Source organism: Sebastes umbrosus, chromosome 4 (assembly GCF_015220745.1).
Source record: "Sebastes umbrosus isolate fSebUmb1 chromosome 4, fSebUmb1.pri, whole genome shotgun sequence".
Lineage (NCBI taxonomy): Eukaryota > Metazoa > Chordata > Actinopteri > Perciformes > Sebastidae > Sebastes > Sebastes umbrosus.
This window is the reverse complement of record NC_051272.1, coordinates 5,212,334-5,235,484: the sequence shown is the minus strand read 5'-3', so window position 1 is coordinate 5,235,484 and position 23,151 is coordinate 5,212,334. Positions and strand designations below refer to the sequence as shown.

Genomic DNA, 23,151 nt, shown 5'->3' with positions numbered 1-23,151 from the left:
ACCCTTTGAGACCCACAATAGACCCGTTTTTGTCTTTTTTTAAGGGGGTACAGGGGGTCTTTAAGGGGAGATAGAAGGTCAACAGTAGATGTCACAGTGGATACCCATAGAACCCATTTTCATTTACATATCTCGAGGTCAGAGGTCAAGGGACACCTTTGAAAAATGGCCATGCCAGTTTTTCCTCACCAAAATGTAGCCCAACTTTGGAGCATTATTTAACCTCTTTCTCCACAAGCTAGCATGACATGTTTGGTACCGATGGATTCCTCAGGTTTTTCTAGTTTCAGGTGATACCTGTACCTCTCTACCTCTAAAACTGAACCTCCTATAGCCTCTGAAAGACAGTAAAGTTGGTTGGAATCACCCGCGAATCTCAAAGGGTTAAACCCAAATCTGATAACCTTTCAAGAGGTTTAAAAACAAACAGAAAACATCTGTTAAGATAACAACTTTTATTGTTTTTCCCCCCAAGACAAAAATTCCAGAGTATACAAGTGTGGATTGTCACCGAACGGTTGCTAACTAGGTCACTGAGAACAAAAAAAAAAAAAATCCCTAAACTATCACGATAAACATTTGAGAAATATACATACATAAAAATATACCTCTGAGAAAATTCATATATTGACATTTTCCTAACAGCTCGTAGTCAGGGCTCAATCAGTAGCAATGAAGACTCGTATGATCTGAACACATGCAGAAGAAGAAGAAAGGCCCCCGCCCCGTCCCAACACCACGATGGAACAGACTAATCGTGTTTCTCTGAGGTGTTACAGGTAGTATGGCTGGCATGGGGAATGTCGGTTTATATTGCTTTACATACCATAATAGCTTTAAATCAGCTGAATTATTGAAAGGTTTCAATCGACAGCGTGTTACAGACAGAATGGATTCTTTGGCGTTTTGTTGAGAACACTAAAAACCACAAAACTAAAAATTGCATATATGATAATCTCCTGAAGTGCTCCGGTTGTACCTCTACAATTCTCCTCACATAGCACGTGTCTGAATCAGCATGGGATTAAACATATGGAAACACATTCCTCACTAAGACTCAAGAGTAAAAAATATTAACATTGCACTCTCCTCTTTAGGCACAAAGAAGCCTCGTTTCAATCGAGCTTTCAACTGGTGATCCTATGGGGCTGAACGAAGCTTCACTATAGCCGCAGTTTGTGCCTACAATGATCTTAAATTGTATTGTTTTATATTGTTATACAAAATAAAGTGTTGACTTGATGTCATTTCAGCCCGTTCTCATTCCCAGGGCGTCAAATATCGATGCTTTGTCACGGCCGTGGGGTCTGACAAAGCGTCAGTATGTGACGAGTTGGGATGAGAACGTGTCGGTCATTTCACACTTTCACTACCTGGATATGAAAGTTAGCCGCACCTTGAAAATAAGTGTTTTTTCAGCCAGATTGTTAGAAGAGTCTTCTGGAAACACATTCAGAACAACAATAAGTGCTGTTAAACAACCTTCTAGAGGCTTCGCTCTGCGACCTAGATGTAGTTAAAATACAGAAGAGGCACAAACTGGGGCTGCAGCTTCACCAGATTCAAACATTATGTGAACATTTTAATGCTAAGTTAACAGTAAGTGGGGCTTCTCTTTAAACCTGACCATCTTACACCAACATTTATTCAGCTTATGATCTCTGAAAACAAAAAAATCAAGCGTTTGTTTCTGACGTGCAGAGCGAACCAACAGTGAGGCCGTCCTCTCCTGCTCCTCAGTGACTCAAACGTCAACTTGACAGGTTGATTATTGCGCAGTGAAGAAGAAGAAGAAGGAGGAGGAGAGGCAGTGTTTTCCACAGTGAGCTGGCAGCTATCCTGTTGCGACATTCAACATACAGACTGCTTCTCAGCTTCGACACGCCCGGACTGACTAACAGGGTATTTCCACATTTGTGGCTCGAGTGTTTTGGGCAGATGACCTAAAAAACAAAACTCAGAGTGATTGACGTGTGCTGGAATGATGCCTTAACATATACAGGAAGTACTGTATCAGGAAGTGTAAAGAAATGCTTACATGTAATGTTAAATGTAACAGATCAGGCTTTCACCCATCTATATTATGAAGCAAAACTACATTTTATTGACCATACCAAACCCATAATTCCCTCTTTTTACCACAACCAAACACAGTTTGCATGATATTATAGAGCACACAAAGACAAACCAAAGTCTCTTTTCTTATAAAAAGGTCGAAGCGGTCAGGAGAGATATGCTGAATTTTAATGTAAAACACCACCTTCTCCTGAATGTCAAACTGTTGTTTGTCTTGTTGATGGCAGCACAAACAAATAATGTGGCCAAGAGTGGAACCGCCAAGCAGGAAAAAAGAAATCCCAAGATGCACGTGATGGCTTAGTTCAAGCTACGCCGCTCCCTGTTTATCCAATCTGCAGATATCCTCGTGGAAGGGAAAGGAGGGAGACGGGAATCCCACCACTCCTTAACACTCCCCTTAAATCACAAGTCTATAAAAAAAGGTGACACCTCCCAGTCAGTGATGAAGGATTATTTTGGTGGGGGGGGTTTGTGCCGGAGCGAGAGCCGAGGCGGGGTCGACTGCTTGAGGGAGAAAACAGGAAGAAGGCGTGTTTTTATGGGGTGGAAGGAAGGGGGTGAGGGTGGGAGAGGGAGGTGTGGCAGTCACTCCTCGTCTGAGCTGCTGTTGTCCAGAGAGTAAACCATGAAGGCCAGATCGGGCCGGGCCGGTACCATGGGGTGGCCCGGCTTCACCATCTCAAAGCCCATGTAGTGGAACGTCTTGATGATGGACGCTAAGGGAGGAAACAAGAAGAGTGTCAGAGTTCAACTGAATGAGAAACTTCAAGTTCACTGCATGTTATTTGATTCATTACAAATTAGTTAGGGAATTAGCTGGGGCTGTCAAAGTTAACGCAAATTTGTTCTAATGGAACAAATTTCTTTAACGTCCTCTTGAAAATCTGACGGGCTGCCGTCGGGCCTGACTGTTGTTCGGTCTTTGGGAGGTTGTAGCGGGACCAGTTTTAAAACTAGAGTGAAGATACTGGTCATACTAGATTGTCGCAAAGGAGGCTAAATAACGCTCCTAACTTGCACGCAATTTTAGTAAAACTGTCATGGCCATTTTCAAAGGGGTCCCTTGACCTCTGACCTCCAGATATGTGAATGTAAATGGGTTCTATGGGTACCCACGAGTCTCCTCTTTACAGACATGCCCACTTTATGATAATCACATGCAGTTTGGGGCAAGTCATAGTCAAGTCAGCACACTGACACACTGACAGCTGTTGTTGCCTGTCGGGCTGCAGTTTGCCATGTTATGATTTGTGTTTTGGGCTATACAAATAAAATTGACTTGACTTGTTTGTTAATTGATTTGCAATAAGACATACATTTGCATAAAGCAGCATACACTACCCTCTCCAATGTTGATAGGAGTATTAAATACTTGACAAATCTCCCTTTAAGTTACATTTTGAACAGATAAGAAATGTGTGATTAATTTGTGATTAATTGCGATTAAATATTTTAGTCACTTGACAGCCCTGGAAAAAATGCAAGTCTTCCCATTCATTCTGAATGGGGGGTAGTGCGTTTGGGCTGTAGCTGCCGCATGGGGTGCCGAAAAAAAAAATGCAATGGCCTGCGGCGGAAAAGTAAAACCAGAATCAACTTCTGGTGAAACTCAACCCACCAAAAACACAACCCCTGCGGCGAATCGTTGCAATGCCTCATCTGGTGTGAATGCAGCCTTAGACAAACAAGACACAACATGCTAAGTAGTGAGGCATAAAGGTGTTGATAGATGCGTTTTTCAACTTTAGAGAGAGGTGTTTATCCTTGCTTCCAGTTCATAGCCCCTTTCACGAAGCCTGTTCAACGCCGCCATTATTCCACCTCACCGTTGTGTATAAAAGGTACGGACATGGAATAGGGGGACAGAGTTACTCCACCACTAAGCCGGCAGCGGAGGTAGTTACAGAGCCGAATCAACGTCTGTGTAAAAGGGACAGCCGTCGTGGCGCTGTTGTGTTGCTATCTAGAATCATAACTGGGGCAGCATTATGCCAGCTTTGTTTGGTTCAGTGTAAACAAGTGGGGTCTTTACAGCATTACTGTGGGATCTCTGTTTAAAATGTTAGTGTACAGCAACACATCCTGAGTCCTGCTCAGTCAACAGCAAAGTTTCGCCCCGGGGGCTCATAACTGGTTAGTCCAGTCATGTACACACACTACTTAAAGAATGAAATCATTATTGACTTGTTTAAAGTAGTCCTATTTTCAATTCAATATCAAAACGTTGCGAGAAGCAAACCCCCTCCTTAAAACAGAAAACAGTATTTAAAAATAACAAGAGCTCTTACATCGATCCTCTCTGTTTTTATGGAACCACAGGAACACATAGTTAACTTTGATTTTCTCCTCCGCAAACTCCAGCAGAGCAGTTAGCCTGAGGATGAACACAGAGCGAGAGAGAGAGAGAGAGAGAGAGAGAGAGAGAGACACAGTGAGTGGTGATGACACACATAGAAGTTGTTTTTCTATTTTTTCTCTTTACATAAGAGCGGCAACTTTACATAATGATGCAGTGGCAGCTGCAAAGCAGGCTGCTCAAAAGACTGGCTCTGTGTCCTCAGCGGGCAAGGTTACTCTGCTCTGGCATCGATTACAGTGAAACACAAAGCCAGGCAATGAAAACAGAAACTTATTAGCATCCATTTTTCATTTGAGACACACTGATCGCCTTAAAACTTGATGATAACAGCCTCTCGTGTACAATTTAGACCCATATGGTGTGCAGACCTCCACTAAACAGCTCTGTTAGACAGGACCTGACAGGGTTATATTTCTATTTTAACAAAGCTCACTTGTGATATCTTGCACTCAAGAGCAACTTTTCAAACCAGAAGAGGGCGGAGTAATCATTTAAAAAAGGTACCCTGTAGAGACTGCATAGTAAATACATTCTACACCAGTTACAATAAAAGCAGTCCTTTTACCATTTAGTGTCTTTAGTGTCAGGAAAACACAGCAGGGAGCTTCATGTGTTATAAGTTAGGGGTCTTAAACACATCCTTACCCCTCTTTGCTCCCCTCCACCAGCGGCCCTGCAGGGATCTCCAGGAAGAGGCTGTCTCCTGATAGAGCCGTATCCCAGAAGGCCGAGCGGCGCTCATTCAGCTGGTAGTGGAAGCGGAGAAAAGAGGGATTTCCACTTGCTGGAGCGGCCTGCGTCACCGTCAACTTCTCATCCTGGATGATTACAGAGAGGACAGAGAAGAAAGAAACATTTAGTTTATTTTTCAGCATTAATGTTAAGATTCACTTTAAAACTGGAGAGAGTTTTGGCTGAAGCAAGCGAGGGTCTAGAGACAAAGACCCTAAAGAAGTTTTCATAAGCCAACATTTAGTCCGTTTTATTCAAACTCTGGTGCGGTTCGTTTGGGCAGTTGTGATTGCAGTAATCCTACTCCGGTGCGGACGAAAACAACCGGTCCAAAACCGTTTGCGAGAGGTGGTCTCGGCATTTGTTGAGATGGACACAGGTAAACGACAGGTTAACATAAGTGGGAAAGGACTGATGTGGACTTCTGTAGAAGTCCGATGTTTGCTTGACATCTGGACCGAAGAAAACATACCATGCTAAATAAAGTCCACAAAAATAGTGACATTTGTGAAGTCATTCGAGTTAAACTGGAGGAGAAGGGATTCATGCTCGCAGTAGATCAGTGCCGAGTTAAAGGGAAAAAACTTTGACAGCAAATTATCAGTCTGTGATTCTCTGCATAGAAGTGGCAGCTCTTCAGACGAAAAAGATCAATTCGCTCCTTCGTACACGCCCGTCGGCAAATTGTTTTTTTCGTTTGGTCCGATTTAATTTGTGCACTGTGAAACAAACCAAAAGGATCGATTTCACTCTGATTCGGTCTGACCAACAGACTATGGCTTGTGAAAGCGCCCTTAAAGACCCAATCTAGAATTTGACAATATAAATGTGAGCTGTAGTCACAGACACACTGGAAAAGTTCTAATTATGAATGAATGTTCTGCATTTTCTCAACTGATCACAACTCATGACACAGACATGTTTCACCCTTCTACATCATCAGAAAACATAATAATATAGACTTAATTGTTGTAACCCAACTTGGGAGTGATGGCAGGTTAAAAATGTACAGTATTTACATTTGAATCAGAGATTGTAGCTTGTTGTTACCCACTACACCACTGGCTAGGGCTGCACTGGCTATTTTTATTGCACTTTCACATTTAAATAAGCAGAGCACTGTTTTCACTTCCTGCTGTACAAAGTACAAATCTTTGCATCAAAATAAGACTTTATTCACAGTGCATCTCCTGGAAGCAAAATAAAAATGCACCAAAACTTTTTACCCAAAATGAAATCAACAGAGCGCTGCTTTCACTTCCATGTTGTGCTTATAAGTTTCTTCTTCACCTGAATTCAGTGCAGTTTCGTTTTGCCCCGTATGCTCTTGGTTATCACTATGTTACTCTGGCCTGCAGCCACAACATTCAGAAAAGCTTTTAAAGTATGGTTGTTCCTCGTCACATGACATGCGGTGCGCATTGCTGCGTTCCAAAAGTTGAGCGCCTGCTGCCATCTACATTGACAACAGTGGATTTGAGGGCACAAAAAATGCGTCACATGAACGGCCCCTTAGACGTCAATATCGCAGCCTTCATTTAATTGTGGGACGCCAAAATCATTATCAGGATAAACATTCGATTAATTGTGCAGCTCTACCACTGGACTCTTTAAACTTTAAAAATTAGATGACAAAGACTAAAATGTTGGGTATGAAGACAGCAGCTCCGAGAGCAGCAGTCAAAGAGGAAGTGGTTGGGTCGTGTGGATATCTTGAAGAAGCAGCACTGAGTATCGTGTCTTGTGCTGAAACTGATATGTGGTCAAACCACTTCTGGCTTTAATAACTCACTGAGATACTGGTCTTCAGATATTTATTCAGGCTTATGATTTTGTATTGATAGCATGTGACTGATTAGCACGAGTTCCGTGTCAAAAGAAGAAAACGTTTATTCAGTGATGTCCACAAGTTAAATGTGTATCCTGTTCGTTTGGTTCATTATTTATCCCTGCAGCAGTTCTTGCAGTGTTTGCTAATATACTGCAAATATTTGTGTGTTAATACTGAAAAAGACGAGACAATCAAGTTATACTGCGTACTGCATACATGCATGGGCCTAAAAGTACATCAAAGTCTGAATGTATGAAAGAGTTTGTGCCAGATCTGATAAACCAGTAACGTTAGAAAGGGGTTTCTTCTGTGCTCGCTGAGGACAGATGAGGACGTGAATATGACAGTTGTGACTGATCTGTCTGATCCTAAATCTCTAATCCCCGGGGACAGGGTCAGTCACATGTCTGGGGTACAATTTGAAACGCGTGCACACACTCAAACACACACACAGTAGCGAGGACAAAACAGAGTGTGTGTGTGTGTGTGTGTGTGTGTGTGTGTGTGTAGAGGTTATTACGTAATATATTTTTCTGTTAAATATCTGTACTATTTTACTTTCTGAAGTCTATGTGAATAAACTCATTACTCTATATTACAATATCTGAGCCCACCAAGAGAAAACTAGGTGAATGAATTAATTCATGCATTAAATCCACTGCAGGTGCAGATGACGAGCTGGAGACAGATTAAAGGATATTTAAGCTTAAAAAAACTTTGCAAAATGAGGGTACAACTCATTAGCAACGTGTTCCTGTGTTTAGTTAGAGTGGTCCCTGAGGGATGAAGCGCTTAACACAATTATTACCTTAAGTGCTCACAGCGAATAAGAACAACGCGTGCCGACTTTTTTTCCCCCATCAAACCATTTAGTGCTTAGAAAATGTATTTAATGTCAAATAATCTGGGACAAAGACTTGTATAATTTTACTCTCTTTTAATAATGAGTTCAACCAGTGTTTTTGCTCTTTATCGCAACAGTTAATGTGACAATTATGGGCCTGACATTTGATTGTAATCTCGCCCACCAAAACATCACTTCAACTCGGTGTGATGTACTTCCCCACTGTTTTATAAGCAGCACTTTGTATTATGGGTTCAGATGTTGGTTGGGTGTAGGTGTTTGTCACATATACAGCTCTCTGTGTAGTTGCATGAAGTCGAGGAAGGTCACCTTATGTAGTAGCACGCCGAGAGAGTGATCCCTGACCGTCCCTCGCCCACTCGGGATCTTCAGTTGTGGGTGAGGGGCATCAGGAACACCACAGAGGCCCTGGAGACTGAGGGATGGAGCTGGGCAACCGGGACCCCGATAACCAGGAACTGAAAGGAGAGAAAGAGGAACTGGTTAGAATTTCATCTTCTGTCTTGTACTTGTTCTAAAAAATTTAATAAAAAATATCCTTCCACACACACAGCCTCTCTTTTGCAACACTTTACCGGTGCAACATCACTTCTTAGTAATGCCGATTGCAATGATGACAGTGGTGATAACGCTGGCAAGATAAATGATTATGTTTATGTGGGAAAAAAAAGAACTCCTATGAACTAACACATTAAAATCTCCACAATTCACTTCACTTCTTTAGAGCTATACTGGGAGGCAAATGGATACCACTTCACTTATTGCAATATTCAATTAAAAGTAAGATAAAGTTAATATTGTTTTTTTCTACTGCTGTTTTATAAAGGCTTAGCAGTGACTGTGCGTTTCCTAAGAAGCTTTTCATTTCAATGAAAGATACTAAACTACCAGCTACAAGCTTGCCAAACTAAACTGTACGGACATTGTTGGTGTTGGCTGCTTCCATAGCCGTTTAGGAGTCCATCCAGTGTTTCAAGATTAGATCAGAGTCACTGACCAGAAGAAGAAGTGACCTGTCCAGGCTAATTTCTCCTTCACTTGCAATTCTTATAAAACAGTTGGTGAAGGAAACAATTCGTGAACATAAAACCCTGGCGCCTTCGTTTCAGCAGTATCAGGACATATAAACCTTTATTAAAAAGGTGCCCTGTTGTTACGAATGGATCCCTCACAATTCACAATCCCGTTTCACCCTATTCTGATGATCGTCAGTTGGCAGTTGTAACACCAACAAACATGGCAAAGCACCAACAAAAAGAGGGGAAGAAGACAAGGGAACTTACATGGATGCAAACAATGCACAATATATTTTTAAAGGTTTTGCAAATGTTTATATGAGGAAGGAAATGTACTTGAGATATTTGTTAGACCTCAGGGCTTTTTGAAACGCATGATGAGTAATCCTGCTCTGCTACTGATGTAAACCTCTCAGCTTGTTGCCTCACTCACACGGCCCCATTTTAACTTCATTAAGCACGTCCCAGTAATTAGCACCTAAATAAAGCACCTGAGGTAACATGCCAGAGGGATTGAGGCTTGTTTGTTTGATCTCTTAATGTGATTTGCAGGTAGGGATGTCACAATACCAGAAATTTTGTAGTCGATACTAAAACCAGTGAAAATAAACGATTCAATACAAATTCTATACCACGGTTAAAAAAAAAAAAGTAAAACAATAAATCCCATGTACTTCAACATATATTCCTTTATTACCGTTTGCATGTGCAGCCTGCTCATAAACTTTCTGTCTAGACAATCCACCAAAATCTACTTCTGAAAATATTTTAGGGGAGAAATAGGCTATGCCACCGCTGAATCTCGTTTCATTTTAGAACTAGATCGCCTAGTTTCACAGCTTGGTTCAAGTTTCGTGAGCTGAATGCGTCGCCCTGGACGGGCTCATTTGCATCAAATTGAGATTTTTAATCTTTATGCAAATACAGACCCTCTCCAACACTCCCACCATGCACTTGGACGACTGCTTCTCCCACTTTCCATAGGAAAGTGACAGACTTTTGCGTTTATAGGGCTGGCCCTCAGCGGTCCAGCCAAAAATAGTCAGGGATTAAGGTACTGTAGAAAAACAAGTACAGTCACATTTTCAGAATTTTGGCATCGAATTGGTACCGTTAGACTTTAATCCTGGGAACCATATTGTATTGTTTGCCTCAAACAGAGGAATGTGCCAAACAAGTTTCTAATCAGAAGAAGTATCACACTGATGGGAACACAGTGGTCTTAAACATGAGACTCAGTGGTCCAGTTAGTCCAGTCTGGTTGGTTATATATAGATTTTGGCATATTTCGCCAACCGTGTGACCACAATTCAAACCATAATACATAAACAAAGAACAAAGCCAACAAGCATGTGATGTGATGTGATGTGGGCAAACTCTCCTCCGAAAATCAGGCTGATTGTTTAAGGCGAGCCTACGACAGACAGAATTAAAGCTTAATGATTTATAACTGCATTCAAAGAGTTCCTGACAGGTTGTGCATGTGGTGGAAGGCATGTTTCATAAACAAGCACATGATCTGTAAACACCTCTGCAAATAGCTTGAGAGGCTTTCGGGAACACCCATCTCTGGCGTTTTGAGTTACAGTTGTGCATCTCAAACCAGACACGATGGCAGTCGGCCAACGCTGCCAGACGGGCCTCGACATGAGGGCTAGGGATTCTCATGTTGTCTCTGGCCTTTTGGATTGGCAAATATCTTCCCCTGTCTGCTTCAGTTTTGTCCCAGACAGATTCTTACACCTTTATTTAAACCTGGCACAACCTGTTTGTGAGTGAATATGGATATGACCGAGTCGTGCCACAGTAAAACATCAGATCGCAAAGGGAGGAGCTGTGCAGCCAGTTTCCCTGCAGACCAGACAGGTAACCCGGACAACCTGATCTGCAGTACGAGCCAAGAGAGTGAGCAATGGAAAACAAAGCCCATTATGCCTGGCCTTTTCACTTTGCAGAGGCAACTTCTGCACGCACCCTTTCCCTCTTTCATCACTACTTGGTTCTTAACTATGCAGAGACAACATATGAACTAAAAACTTAATGTAGAAATAACTCCTGTCCTGCTTTTTCAGTGTTTTCTGAAGTTTTATAGCCCAAACGATCAGTTGATTAATCAAGAAGATAATAACATTAATAGGTAATGAAAATAATTGTTAGTTGCAACAACAATAGAAACACTCAATTACTTAGTTACTTAATTAAGTAATAATCCTGCATTCAAAATTAAAAGTATTATCAACAAAATGTACTCATTATGCAGCAGAATGGCTCCTGTCTATGTCACAATAATATGACACTGTATTATTACAAATGCATGAACTTGTAAGCAGCATTGTAATTTTAATTACAGTAACCAGTAGTAACCAGTGCGCAACTCCGGGGTCTGAGAAGTGAAGCCAATGAGGAAGTGTCTTAAACTTGCATTTTTTCTAACAGCCAGCAGGGGGCGACTCCTCTGGTTGCAAAAAGAAGTATGATTGTATAGAAGTCTATGAGAAAATGAGCCTACTTCTCACTGGATTTATTACCTCAGTAAACATTGTAAACAGTTTATGGTCTCAATCATAGTTTCAAGTTTTCTTCAATACAGCGTGATGTTCATTTAGTAAATTATGGTCCCATTTAGAGTTAAATAGACCATAAAGCAGAGGATGCTTTAGGGCGTGGCCACCTTGTGATTGACAGGTTGCTACCACGGCGTTGTCCGGTCTGGGAGTTGTCCGTGTTTTCATCTTACAACTTTAACCCTTTCACAGTGTGTTTTCCGTTCATCAAAGTTAATTATAACCTTTTTGGTCGCCTAAAAATGTCTTATTCAGCGTTCGGTTGTACTTAGCTCCACCCTCTCGTGTCACTTCTGGTTGCAAATAACCAAGATGACGACGGCCAAAATGCCAAACTCGAGTCTTCAAAACGGCAGTCCACAAACCAATGGGTGACGTCACGGTGACTACGTCCACTTCTTATATACAGTCTATGAAAGTAACCAGTAACTATAGTTGTAGTGGAGTAAAAAGCACATATAGTAAATATTTCTCTCTATGTAATGCAGTGGCTTAGACGTAGCAATACAAATAATTAAAGTGCAAGTAACTTAAAAACTGTACTTTCATACAGTACTTGAGTAAATGTACTTACGTACTCCACTACGGACTGTAAACACACAAGAAAAACTAAAACTAAAATAGATGAATGTAAGGTTGCAGGTATACCTTAAAATCTACCTCAATCTCTTCTAAAAAACAGTTTTAGACTGCAAAGAGTTTCTCTTCATTTATTCCAGAGAAACAAAAGTGATGCAGACTGTATCGTGGAGGACAGGTACTGTAGGACACAGATGGAAGAAGAGATTAGCACGCTTGCCAAGATGTCAAGACCTGCTTCTCTTTTTCCATCTTCCCTTCCAGAAACCGACAGAGGAGCCTGCCCTTGATGGAAATGCCAGCTTGTTTTGAAAGGCGACACTTTCGTCTTCTGACATTTCAGCCACTCCCCCCCCGTCGTGCCCCATGATGCCACTCCAGCTGGAGAGCCGCAGCCTTTAGCCCCCCTTATAGGTCACAAGGTCACCCTAAAAACAGAATATGGGTTACAGTTTTTAAAAGAAGGTCGACTTGATGGGTGACACAGACTGTACCACTCTATTAAGGCCCAGCACACTCACAAGCCTGGACTGTATTAATATGCTGGTGAGGATTTAATCATCCGTGTGTTACAGTGAGACTCGATGCCAAGTGCGTCATCGTCCGATTCTGCCAGGAGGGGTGAGGGCATGTGTTTGCAAGAGGAACTTTTTTTTTTATTTTTTAAGGATGAATGCTTCCTTTGCCAGTTTGCTCTTCCTGAGCTGTGAGTTGTTTTGAGAACTGGTTCAGGTGAATTGTTTGAGGGGATGAACGGCCGGAGTTGGCCGACTGCTGCGGCAGAGTTTAGCCAACGGCCAAGAAACACACAACTCAACCAAAACAGGAAGCGCTCTGGCAGGTCCTCCGAGAAGACCAAAACGCACCAAACCAACTTCTAACACTATAATTACCAGCTTAGTAATGGAAAAACACTCAACTTACACCCAGATTGTCAACATGAACATGCTTGTTAGCCCCAAAAACAGTTTAGGTTGGAGACAACACAATGCTGTATGCAAGGAAGTAAACAGGAGAGTTCTCAGACCCTCTCCGACCCCTGGAAGTCTGACAGAGCAGCGCGTCGGAAAAGATGTCGAGACAGAAACAGGAAAGGCACACATGCCCCGAGTGTGGATGGACGTATCCCTGTCAAAACACGTTGCACTGACCTCTGGAAACCAAAACTGTTGCTGTGCTCAGCTGGCCAGACACACAGAAGACAACAAACACAACCAAACTAGTCTAAATAACCAGAACAGTGAGGGGTAGGACAGGGACGATACACCTATCTCCCGATTCGATACTATCACAATACTTGGGTGCCGATTCGATATGTATTGCGATTTTACAAGTATTGAGATTCAATTTTACGATTTATTGCAATTTTTAACTTTTTTAACACTAGACCATGGGGCCAACTTTTACTTTGGAAAATATCTAAATTGATACATCAAAAGTGTTTGATTTTCAGCATGTATGTAATCAGAGATGTCCTGAAGTCAAATCAGGAAAAGCAAAAATATCAGTCATTGTCAGGCATTATTTAGAAAAACATTTTCAGTTCGTGAAATCCAGCACCCGCATCGGTGTAATTCAGCACAGGCTTTGTCGGTACAGGCACAGTAAGCCTGTGGCAAAAAGTTATAACTGCCGAATGAGCATAACAATTTCACCGTCATATTAACGCAGCATTTGAGCCTGCATGTCTAACGTCGGTTGTGAAAACATTAGCTTTGGCAGGAAACAACATTACCAACGTATTTAGCCAGCAGCAAAGAGGGTGTGCCTGGCACGAAACTATCTGTGGTGGCATTTGTGCGTAGGGTGGTGCGCCACATTAAACGCCTGCTATACTGTATTTCAGCTTAATCAAAAACACCTGGAGAGAAACTGAAAACAACAACCTTGGTTTTCATCGTTTGTGTTCGTTTCAGAATAAGCAAAGCATAAGAAACAGTGCCCGCACACTGCCAGAAAATAATAAATAGCTTTATTACATATTAAAAAGGTAAAGATGACAAAGATACTAATATATAATATATTGTTTTCCACTTTGTGACCTTCTGAATATGTATTAAATTGATTAGAGGTGACCAATCACTGGTTTCAGCTTCTCTAAATTGAATATCGCTGGTAGGGCTACAACTAATGATTTGCCTACCACTTATTGTCTTGATTGATAGATTAATGGTTTGGTCAATAACATTTCAGGAAATAGTGATAAATGTCCATCACAGTCCCCCCACAAGGGGTGGGAAAAAAAAAATCACTTCACCTATAAAGAATCATTAGTTGCAACTCTAAAATTGTTCCTTTTCCGCATGTAAAGAGCCTCTTCAAGTTTTTCGTACAGTGTGCAAACACCAGTACAATGTGTTCATTTCAAACCCGTCTGCAACTCATTATTCAATTGTAGATGCATGTTAAAGGACTTGGCCTCGCCTGCATCACAACCTCGCCTGTGGTCAACAATAATAGCTGAGGTTGGCATCTACAGATGTCAGCTGAAACCGGTTGGCACAGTTAATGTTTTGGTTTCGTTACGGAAAATTCAACCGCGCTCTGATCCAGATTCTTCCAGCAACCACAGCAACCACTGAACAGATCAGTCTGCCAGTCACTTATTGGGGCACTTAGTTACACCCAGGTAGTTCAGGTTGGATAATCCAGCTGTTTCTGACTGAACGCACCCCTGAACGCCTCACAAACACACACACACACACACACACACAGATTCCATTGATGCTTGAGAAGTGAGCCAGCAGAAGAGAGGGGGTTATGCAACCAGGCTGATGTAGGCCAGTTGATGCCTTCAGCTGACATGGCTGTAGCAGTCAGAGAGCTAATATAGTCACTGCTCTGGCTCACAGCATCAATGGATCTCTCCCTCTTTGCGTGTCAGATGATAAAACCCACAGAGGACAAAAACAAGTCCTATGCCAAATCCCTATAGGACTACTATGGCGACGCAAATAGGAAGAACATCCAGTACAACAGACTCCAGTAAGATGGTCACTATGCTATGATTGCACATGCACACTGTAAAGAAGGTCAAAAAAGTAAAGATCATAATATGCCACTACATTCAGCACAGTATGTACAGTGTGTCCGCTCAGTACGTATCTTGGTCGCAATTATTTGATAACCGGATCTTAAATATATGGTATGTGTTTATGAAAATAATAAATATCAGAAAACATATTTAAAAAATCATCAAATATTGATATCAGTATTAGCTTGAAAGATATGTTCCTTTACTCCAACAGTCCAAAACTCTTTTTAATCAGAGCTTCAACGATTAATCGATTAGTTGTCAATTATTAAATAAATCGGCAACTATTTTGATAATTGGTTTGAGTAATTTTTTAAGAATTTTCTTTTTAATTCTCTGATTCCAGCTTCTTAAAATCTGAATATTTTCTGGTTTCTTTACTCCTCTATGACAGTAAACTGAATATATTTGAGTTGTGGACAACACAAGACATTTGAGGATGTCACTGATCAACATTTTTCATCATTTTCTGACATTTTATAGACCAAACAACTAATCGATAAATCGGAAAATATATCGACAATGAAAATAATCATTAGTTTGAGCCCTACATTCAATTTCCAATGATAAAAACAAAACAAAAAAAATCTATTTATCCTCGCATTTAAGAAGATGGACCAACTTTTTCACAGTTACTTGAATGGAATGATCTGAAACTTTTCTCTATTCAACATCTTTGTAAATGGCATAAAAATTTAATCTTTGGGCCATTTGAACTTCGATTCAAATTGTCAACAGATTAAACAATAGTGAAAATAACTGTTGTCACTGTTGCAACCCTAAGTCTTACAGTATTTGAACAAACAAGAAACAACTTGCAGGTTCAAGAAACAGTGATACTTGAGACAAAAAGTTTCATACTTAGGATTTAAACTACAAAAAACGTATCCTGGCTAAAATAAAAATGGAATATATATTTACACATACATACATACATACATACATACATACATACATACACACATACACACATATATAAAAATTGAAAAAATAAATACATAATAATAATAATAATAATAATAATAATAATGAATAAATAAATTAAATTAAATTTAAAAGAAGAAGATACTACTACTACTACTACTACTTTTGGTACTTTAAGTAGATTTTTTATGCTTTTGTACTTTTACTTTGAATGCAGGACTTTTACTTGTAGAGACTATTTTTACACTGCAGTATTACTACTTTTACTCAAGTAAATGATCTGACCGTTGCTTCTTCCACCTCTGTCTCTATCTGCCACTGTTGTTTTCCTGTTTTCCTGTTATTCTGTGAGCTAGCTTCAGGTAAAGTCAAACTATTTTAACAAGCTAAACCTTATAAAAGATTAATAGCATCATACCAACTGAAACAAACTGAAATAACCTACTAATGTGACATGAATCTGATGAACTGACACTGAGAACAACAGTTAGTAACGTGTGTTGATGTCTGAAGAGCAGCAGCATCCTCCTACCTTTCCTCTGTGTTCAGCATGATAGCTTCGAGGAAACACGGGTCTTTAGATCCTTTTTCACAACTAAAACAATTACTATTCGATAAAAACTCGACAGAGAAGTTCACCATCCGTAAATTAAAACAAAACCTCGTTGCGGTAAAAGTATCTAGAGCTGTTTGTGTTAGAGAGAGATAGAGAGGTTGATGGAGGTTCCGCTCGTCGCTCAGCAGCAGCGAATCTGCGCTCCGCAACGGCCGGAAGAGGGCTTTTATACTTGCAGCAAAGCATCATGGGTAATCCAGACTGGTTTTACAAGCTCTCAGAGGAAAGTAAACAAACAGTTAAAAACACATAATAAAAACAATAATCACAGCAGAATTAATATGATAATCGTGTTAAATGATAAGTGTACAGTACACACTTAGTGGTAGTTTATTATGGAAGACCACAAGTAAATAGTAATAGAGCATTTTATTGATTAATAACTAATTGTACAATACAAAATAGGCATCAATAAATGTGTTTACAAATTAATTTATTAATCTATGAGTAAATTACAAATTATTTTATTATTTGACATTTAAATGGGCAATAAAAAGAATTATGAAAATCATTTACAAATTAAAGGGACTGTTTGTAAGAATCAGAAATTGCTTGTTAACAGCGACACCTGTGGCCGTTAAGTCAACGAAAGTCAGCGTTGGGCTCGCGCTTGTGCTCGCTCTACATAGAAATGAACGAGCATCGCTCAAAACAGTGAGGCGTCACACGTCAGCTAAAACCACAATATCACTCTATATTTAACCAGCTTGGCAGTAATGTTAGCTGACCAGACGAAGGTCTCTCCATGAATCTCTGCTGATCCTAGTGTTGGCTTTTTCCTGCTTCAGCCTCCCGACCGCGGTCGGAGGGAACAGGGGAGACACCGGCACCCGGTCGGAGACGATAACGTTTCTCGCTGCGGAGCCCCGACACTTCACAAGACACGGAAAACCTCTGTTGGTCTGGATGAGCTGCAGCATTTATTGACTACTTACTGTTAACTATCCAACATTATATAAAGTACAGAGGTGGAAAGCAACAAAGTACATTTCCTCCATTTTATGCTACTCCACTACATTTCAGAGGGAAATATTGTACTTTTTATCCCACTACTTTTATTTGAAAGCTTTAGTTACTCTGCACATTCAGATTAATATTACAAACTATAATCAACCAATATATTATGATATATTATTATAATGAAAACTAGAATTGATTTCTGCTACATGTATACAAAGCTCTAAATGACCTTTCACCTCAGTACATAAAAAACATGCTAATTAGATACAAACCAACAAGAACCCCTCAGGTCCACAGACAGAGGTATTTTATGTATCCCTTATACTAACCCTGAAGCAGGAGAAGTAACCTTCTGTATTTATGTCACAGAAAGTAGGTTAAAAACATTTATCTTCAAAACAGCCTGAGGCTAACTTCTTAGTGTGTGAGTGTGTGTGTGTGTGTGTGTGTGTGTGTGTGTGTCTTGTATATTCTGCACTGATTTTTTCTGAACTTGATTTCTTATTATGTCATTTTTATGTAAAGCACATTGTGCTAAATGGGCTTTACAAATAAAGTTGACTTGACTTTATAGATATTTTGTCTTGAATACAAACATTCCTTGATATTACTGTTGAATATTATAGTTCAGGATACATTTTTCTCCCAGTGATACTGTTGTTAGTATCCTTAAGTAATGTTATATAGATTTAGTGTTTGCCCTGAAGGATTGACCTACTTCTATAGCTTTTCTCTGTAAATCAGTGCTCTGCAGGATTACCTTACTTCTGGTCTGACTGAGGTGTTTTGCATACAGACCCTCTCTCTATTTTCATTGACTTTACCAACAGCCTTTATACAGTATAAGTACAGCCTAGCCATTCTCAGAACAAACGTTGCATGCATCACACTGTAGTCTAGCCTTCAGTCCCTAAAATAAATATTTTTTCATCTTATCAGGCACTTTTTGAGCCTATATGGCAGTAAGTCCTTCCTTTTCTCTTCAAAATGTTGACTAATACTTGAAAAAGACATATTTTACCCTCTCGTCGAGTCCCTTATAGCTCAAAATTAAAGTTATGTGTCATTGGATAATGTCTTAAAATGTTGTTTGATTTCCTTACACAAGAATCACACTTAAAATCTGAATCAGAATCAGTTTTATTTACCAAGTACATACAGTGCATACATACATGGAATTTGACTCCGGTTTTATGCATCTCTCTAAACAAAGTTACACAGAATAGAAATAACAGCTAGGAACAAGGACAACAAAGCTGAACAGATAAAGGCGAGAAATAGACAGGATTGATTTGATGAATACATACAGTATAAAAAAAAAACAATGACCAACAATAAAAAATAAAAATAAAGTAAAATAAAACAAAACAAAACAAAACAAAATAAAATAAAATAAAATAAAATAAAATAAAATAAAATAAAATAAAATAAAATAAAATAAAATAAATTAAAATAAAATAAAATAAAATAAAATAAAACATATATATATGTATATAAGTCAAGTGTTCTGGAAGTTGTAAACTATATAAATAGTGCAAATGTATTGTAAGACACATCTCAAATTGATACCTTAGGTAAATAAATGAATCAAAATACTGAGTAATTTCTCTCAGTCTCAACTGATTTACAGCACAGTTGCCATGATAACACAGACAAGTCATCACATTCTCAGTACAAACAGTCACTGTCGTTGGTGTTTTTGTGACGTGATGACTTGAAAATGTCTGGTCAAAATCTGAGAAATGGCAAGTCAAATTAGAGGAAGAGAAACTTGTGTTGCAAGATGATTATGAAAAGAAAAAGGAAACACTTGCAGCCTTGATATAATCGAAAAGTATGTTTGAGTCTAATGCAATGATTGTGGCAACAAATAGTCCCATATTTCCTTCATATGTGGGGTAATGAAGGTGTTTAATCACAGTTTCAGCAGTTTTGGGGGTCTGGATTTCTGCTCCAGGGTCCTTCACTATGTTTGACCTTTGACCGCTGTGAAGAAAAACCTGTGTAGGGGTCAACGTGAACTAAGTAGGGAGAGATAAAACAAGTTTATGTCACGACTGGAAGTGACCACAGAGTCCTGCTCTTCCTCTAAAACTGTCTGTCTGTCCTTCGCAGTGGTCATCTTTTGTCCCAGACTCTGAACATAGACCCAGTTATGTAAGGAGGAATGGAAAAGAGCCCCCGGGCCAAACAGATTAGCAGATTAGTAACAAGATAGCAGCCCAGCTACTTGATCCTGGCACATCACAGAGGTAATGTTGGCGGTCCATCGTGCCCGGGTAAGCCGGGGACAAGGGGGTCATTGCCACCTCCAGCCACCAAGAAACAGTTAGTGAGACCCGCCGAGGGAGTCTGTGTCTGGCAGTAGTGTCTAGAGTGACTTAGAGCAAGTTTACATGTAATATCAGCTCCATTTCTAGTCCACCAACATTGAGTTGAAGGTCAATAATCCACATCTCAACTAATTCAGAGTTCGAGAAGATCCTTTGTAATTCGTCTCCATCTCATTATCTCCATCTCCTCCTCTGTGAGATTTACTGACGATCATTAAGGATAATGTTTATTTCCAGCACTCACCACATCAGTGAACGTCATGAGAAGAGACAGCGTGCCAAATAAAAGAACAAATTAGACATAAGGGGATGTATAGATGGGATTTGGGAGAGCAGATGTCATTCAGTGAGTGGAAAAAAAGGGAAACAGGAAGAGCAAGATTCCTCTCCCTAAACAGCTGCCCTTGAGCTAACCTTGAGGTAGCAAGATATTTAACCTCTTTACTGCTCTACCAAAGCTACGACTGAAAAAATAGAACATAAACACAAACACAATAACAGAATATAAACTTAGAAAAACATATTAAGGAGTTCATCTAAAGGTTTTTGTCAGTCCTTGATTGATTGATTGAAGACAAAGACAACACAACGAAGCACAAGATATTCAACATGAAACTGAAATCCCAAAACACGTCACCCCAATTCAAGAAAAACACAAATTCTCCCACAATAAAACACAAGGACAGCTAAAATAACAATGTCATCGTAAATTTCACTATAAATCTGTTACCCTGTTCCAAAGAAAAGCCCTAACCTGACTTCTGTAAGCCTTTGCTTGTTCAATATCATCATCTGAAATACAGACTGACCAATATATTATGAAGAGGATACGTTCTTACGAAAACATGATTAATGAATAATCTGATGGTATTAAATAAGCTCCGAGTTCACTGGCGGCCTATTTCTGCTTCGGGAGAGAGTCTATAAGTCGTTTTCAATGCAGTCACACTGAGACTGCAAACTAATACTGAGGTCAAATTCTTGGCCTCATTATTTGTAATGCAAAGAAATGTGCTGAGATGTTGTTTCCCTGCTGCTCTGTGTGTGTTGTTTTCTGTCTCAAACACTGATGGATTGCTGCTGTTTCCACACGACGAGCTTAAACACAATGTGACTTTAGAGGGAACAGGGAAGTTGACAGAAGAAAAGTTTTTCTAATACAATTATGTACTGTTTGCAGCAGATGTACAGCAGCAGACAAAAAGCAATCTGAGCTCGAGCTGAAGCTCAGGTGAAAACTGAGCGTCTTCGTTTTCCAGGACAAACCGTCCCTCCGCTGCCCTTCGTGACCTCCAGCGCAGCGTCACAGAGTCCCACACGAGACGCCGGCTGGAAAACAAAAACATCTCTCGTGTTTCAACCTGTTGCCTCCACGCTGTTTGAGACAGACACCGCTGACCTGGTATTTCATTCTGTCCGCCGAGCTCCTCACACCGAAGACAAAAGGCTGATCGTGTGAACGGCAAAGAGACACTCTATCTCTGCTTCGAGGATGAAATATTCAGCAGCAGCTCGGTGGGGAACGAGACTGAAAAACGGTCTCTTAATATTAGAAATAGGCCTAATCAGAGGTGTTATCAGGGCTGAAGGATGGGTCATTCAAATAATAACATTTTCTTCTCTTTTTCTTGTAAGCACACACTTTTTCAGTAAGTGTAGAGAAATTCACTCAACAAAAACTACCCTCACGTTGAAGGTCACAGCACTCAAGTCACAGTTCTTTTGCCCAAAAAAAGGTTATTTGGAGTCCGTTCGAATGAATTTCCACACTGGAATGACATTAATGCTCGAATGAACCTTTAATCTCCTAGTCAACACAGTCTCTGCCTGGGAGAGTACCAACATTTATATTTAAAAAAAAAAAAAAAAAAAAGACTTAAAGGTGCTAAATACGGGATTTGGGGCATTTCTATTGCTTGTCAACAGTCCTCAACATGGCGACGGCGAGCTGCAGCTTGCAACTAACAGTGCTAACAATGCGTAACAGTGCAAACAACAGTGAATGTGCTGACAGAGATAACGGTGTTAACCTGGGGGGGAACCGATGGGTGGGTGCTACGCGTCTGTGACGGCGCCGTCAGTTGGGACGTCATTATCAGCTGTAACCGCCGTATGAGAGCTGTGCAGAACGGTGGCTGTAAGCTAGCCGGTGGGGGTACGCTCACATGCACGAACATGCACTAAAAGTACGCGCGGCCGGCGCAGCTATGTCAACAAAGCACAGAGAAGCTCTGATTACAACACACACAGTGGGAGAGTGACTTCATTCTCTGCTCAGGTAGACACTATTCCACGTTATGCCACGGCATTGCTGAATACTTGATTCTGATTGGTCAATCACGGCGTTCTGCGGTCTGTTATTTCTTTATAGCAGACTGTTGCTATGTATAACAGACCGTTGCTATGGGCACAGTTCTGATCACAGTTCTGTTTTGGTGTCAAATTATTGATATCTTAAGTAAGTAGCCGTGTAATAAGCGGGATAATAAACTCCTTTGCATCCGGGTCCACCACCCTGTTGGTTTTTATTTCACAACAATGACCTGCTCGCTGTACATTATCCCTACATATCTTTACATAGCATTTGGTTGTTTGCTGCTACATGAATGCTCTGAATATCGTATGGAGCAGCTTTGCTTAGATTCATGTTCAAGGAGCAACTTGACTTTGAGGCCTTTGTTCAGGGCTGCAGGTACCACTGATTCTGAAGGTTGATGCTAATAGTCTTTATACATTTTGACTAGTTTAGGCCTAGAAATTAAAAAAAAAAGAAGTAAAATCTGTCTTTTTAAAGGCCCTCAAAACATATGTTCTCAATCAGCTTTCTATGAGAAACAGGGTCATTTATAATGATCTCACGGTGCAGCCTGCAGGTGCACGTTTCAGATCAGATCAGATTCTGGAAAACATCTCACCCGTGCTGAGAAATAAAAAGATCATATTTCCTTGTATAGGTTGTGTGTAAAAACACATAATGTGTTACATACTGTAGGAAACATCCGAACTGGGACAATAACGTCTGAATATACCCGTCATCAGGTTTCATGCTTGTATAAATGATCTCTATTACAAAGCACGAGAAAGAAAAGAAGAAAAATGTGTAGTTTTTGACTGTGTGCGTGTGCCGCCATGACAATCCCTGAACAAACGCTTGATCTAATTAAAGTTCCCATTGTTCCTCTCTGGCAGCGTCTCACATTCTTTGTGGGGAAAAGTTGATTTACGCCTGCAGGTAATCACAACAAACACAAGGACACAC

The 23,151-nt window shown here is 40.3% G+C and overlaps 1 protein-coding gene across 1 annotated transcript; it reads right to left on the bottom strand.

The window, feature by feature from the left end:
- Positions 1 to 440: 440 nt before the first annotated feature.
- Positions 441 to 16,750, bottom strand: oaz2a (ornithine decarboxylase antizyme 2a). The gene is given in 6 exon segments (XM_037767259.1): positions 441 to 2,795; positions 4,368 to 4,453; positions 5,084 to 5,256; positions 8,176 to 8,256; positions 8,258 to 8,324; positions 16,516 to 16,750. Coding segments are annotated over 6 exon segments (648 nt in total). The 5' UTR covers positions 16,626 to 16,750; the 3' UTR covers positions 441 to 2,664.
- Positions 16,751 to 23,151: the final 6,401 nt, after the last annotated feature.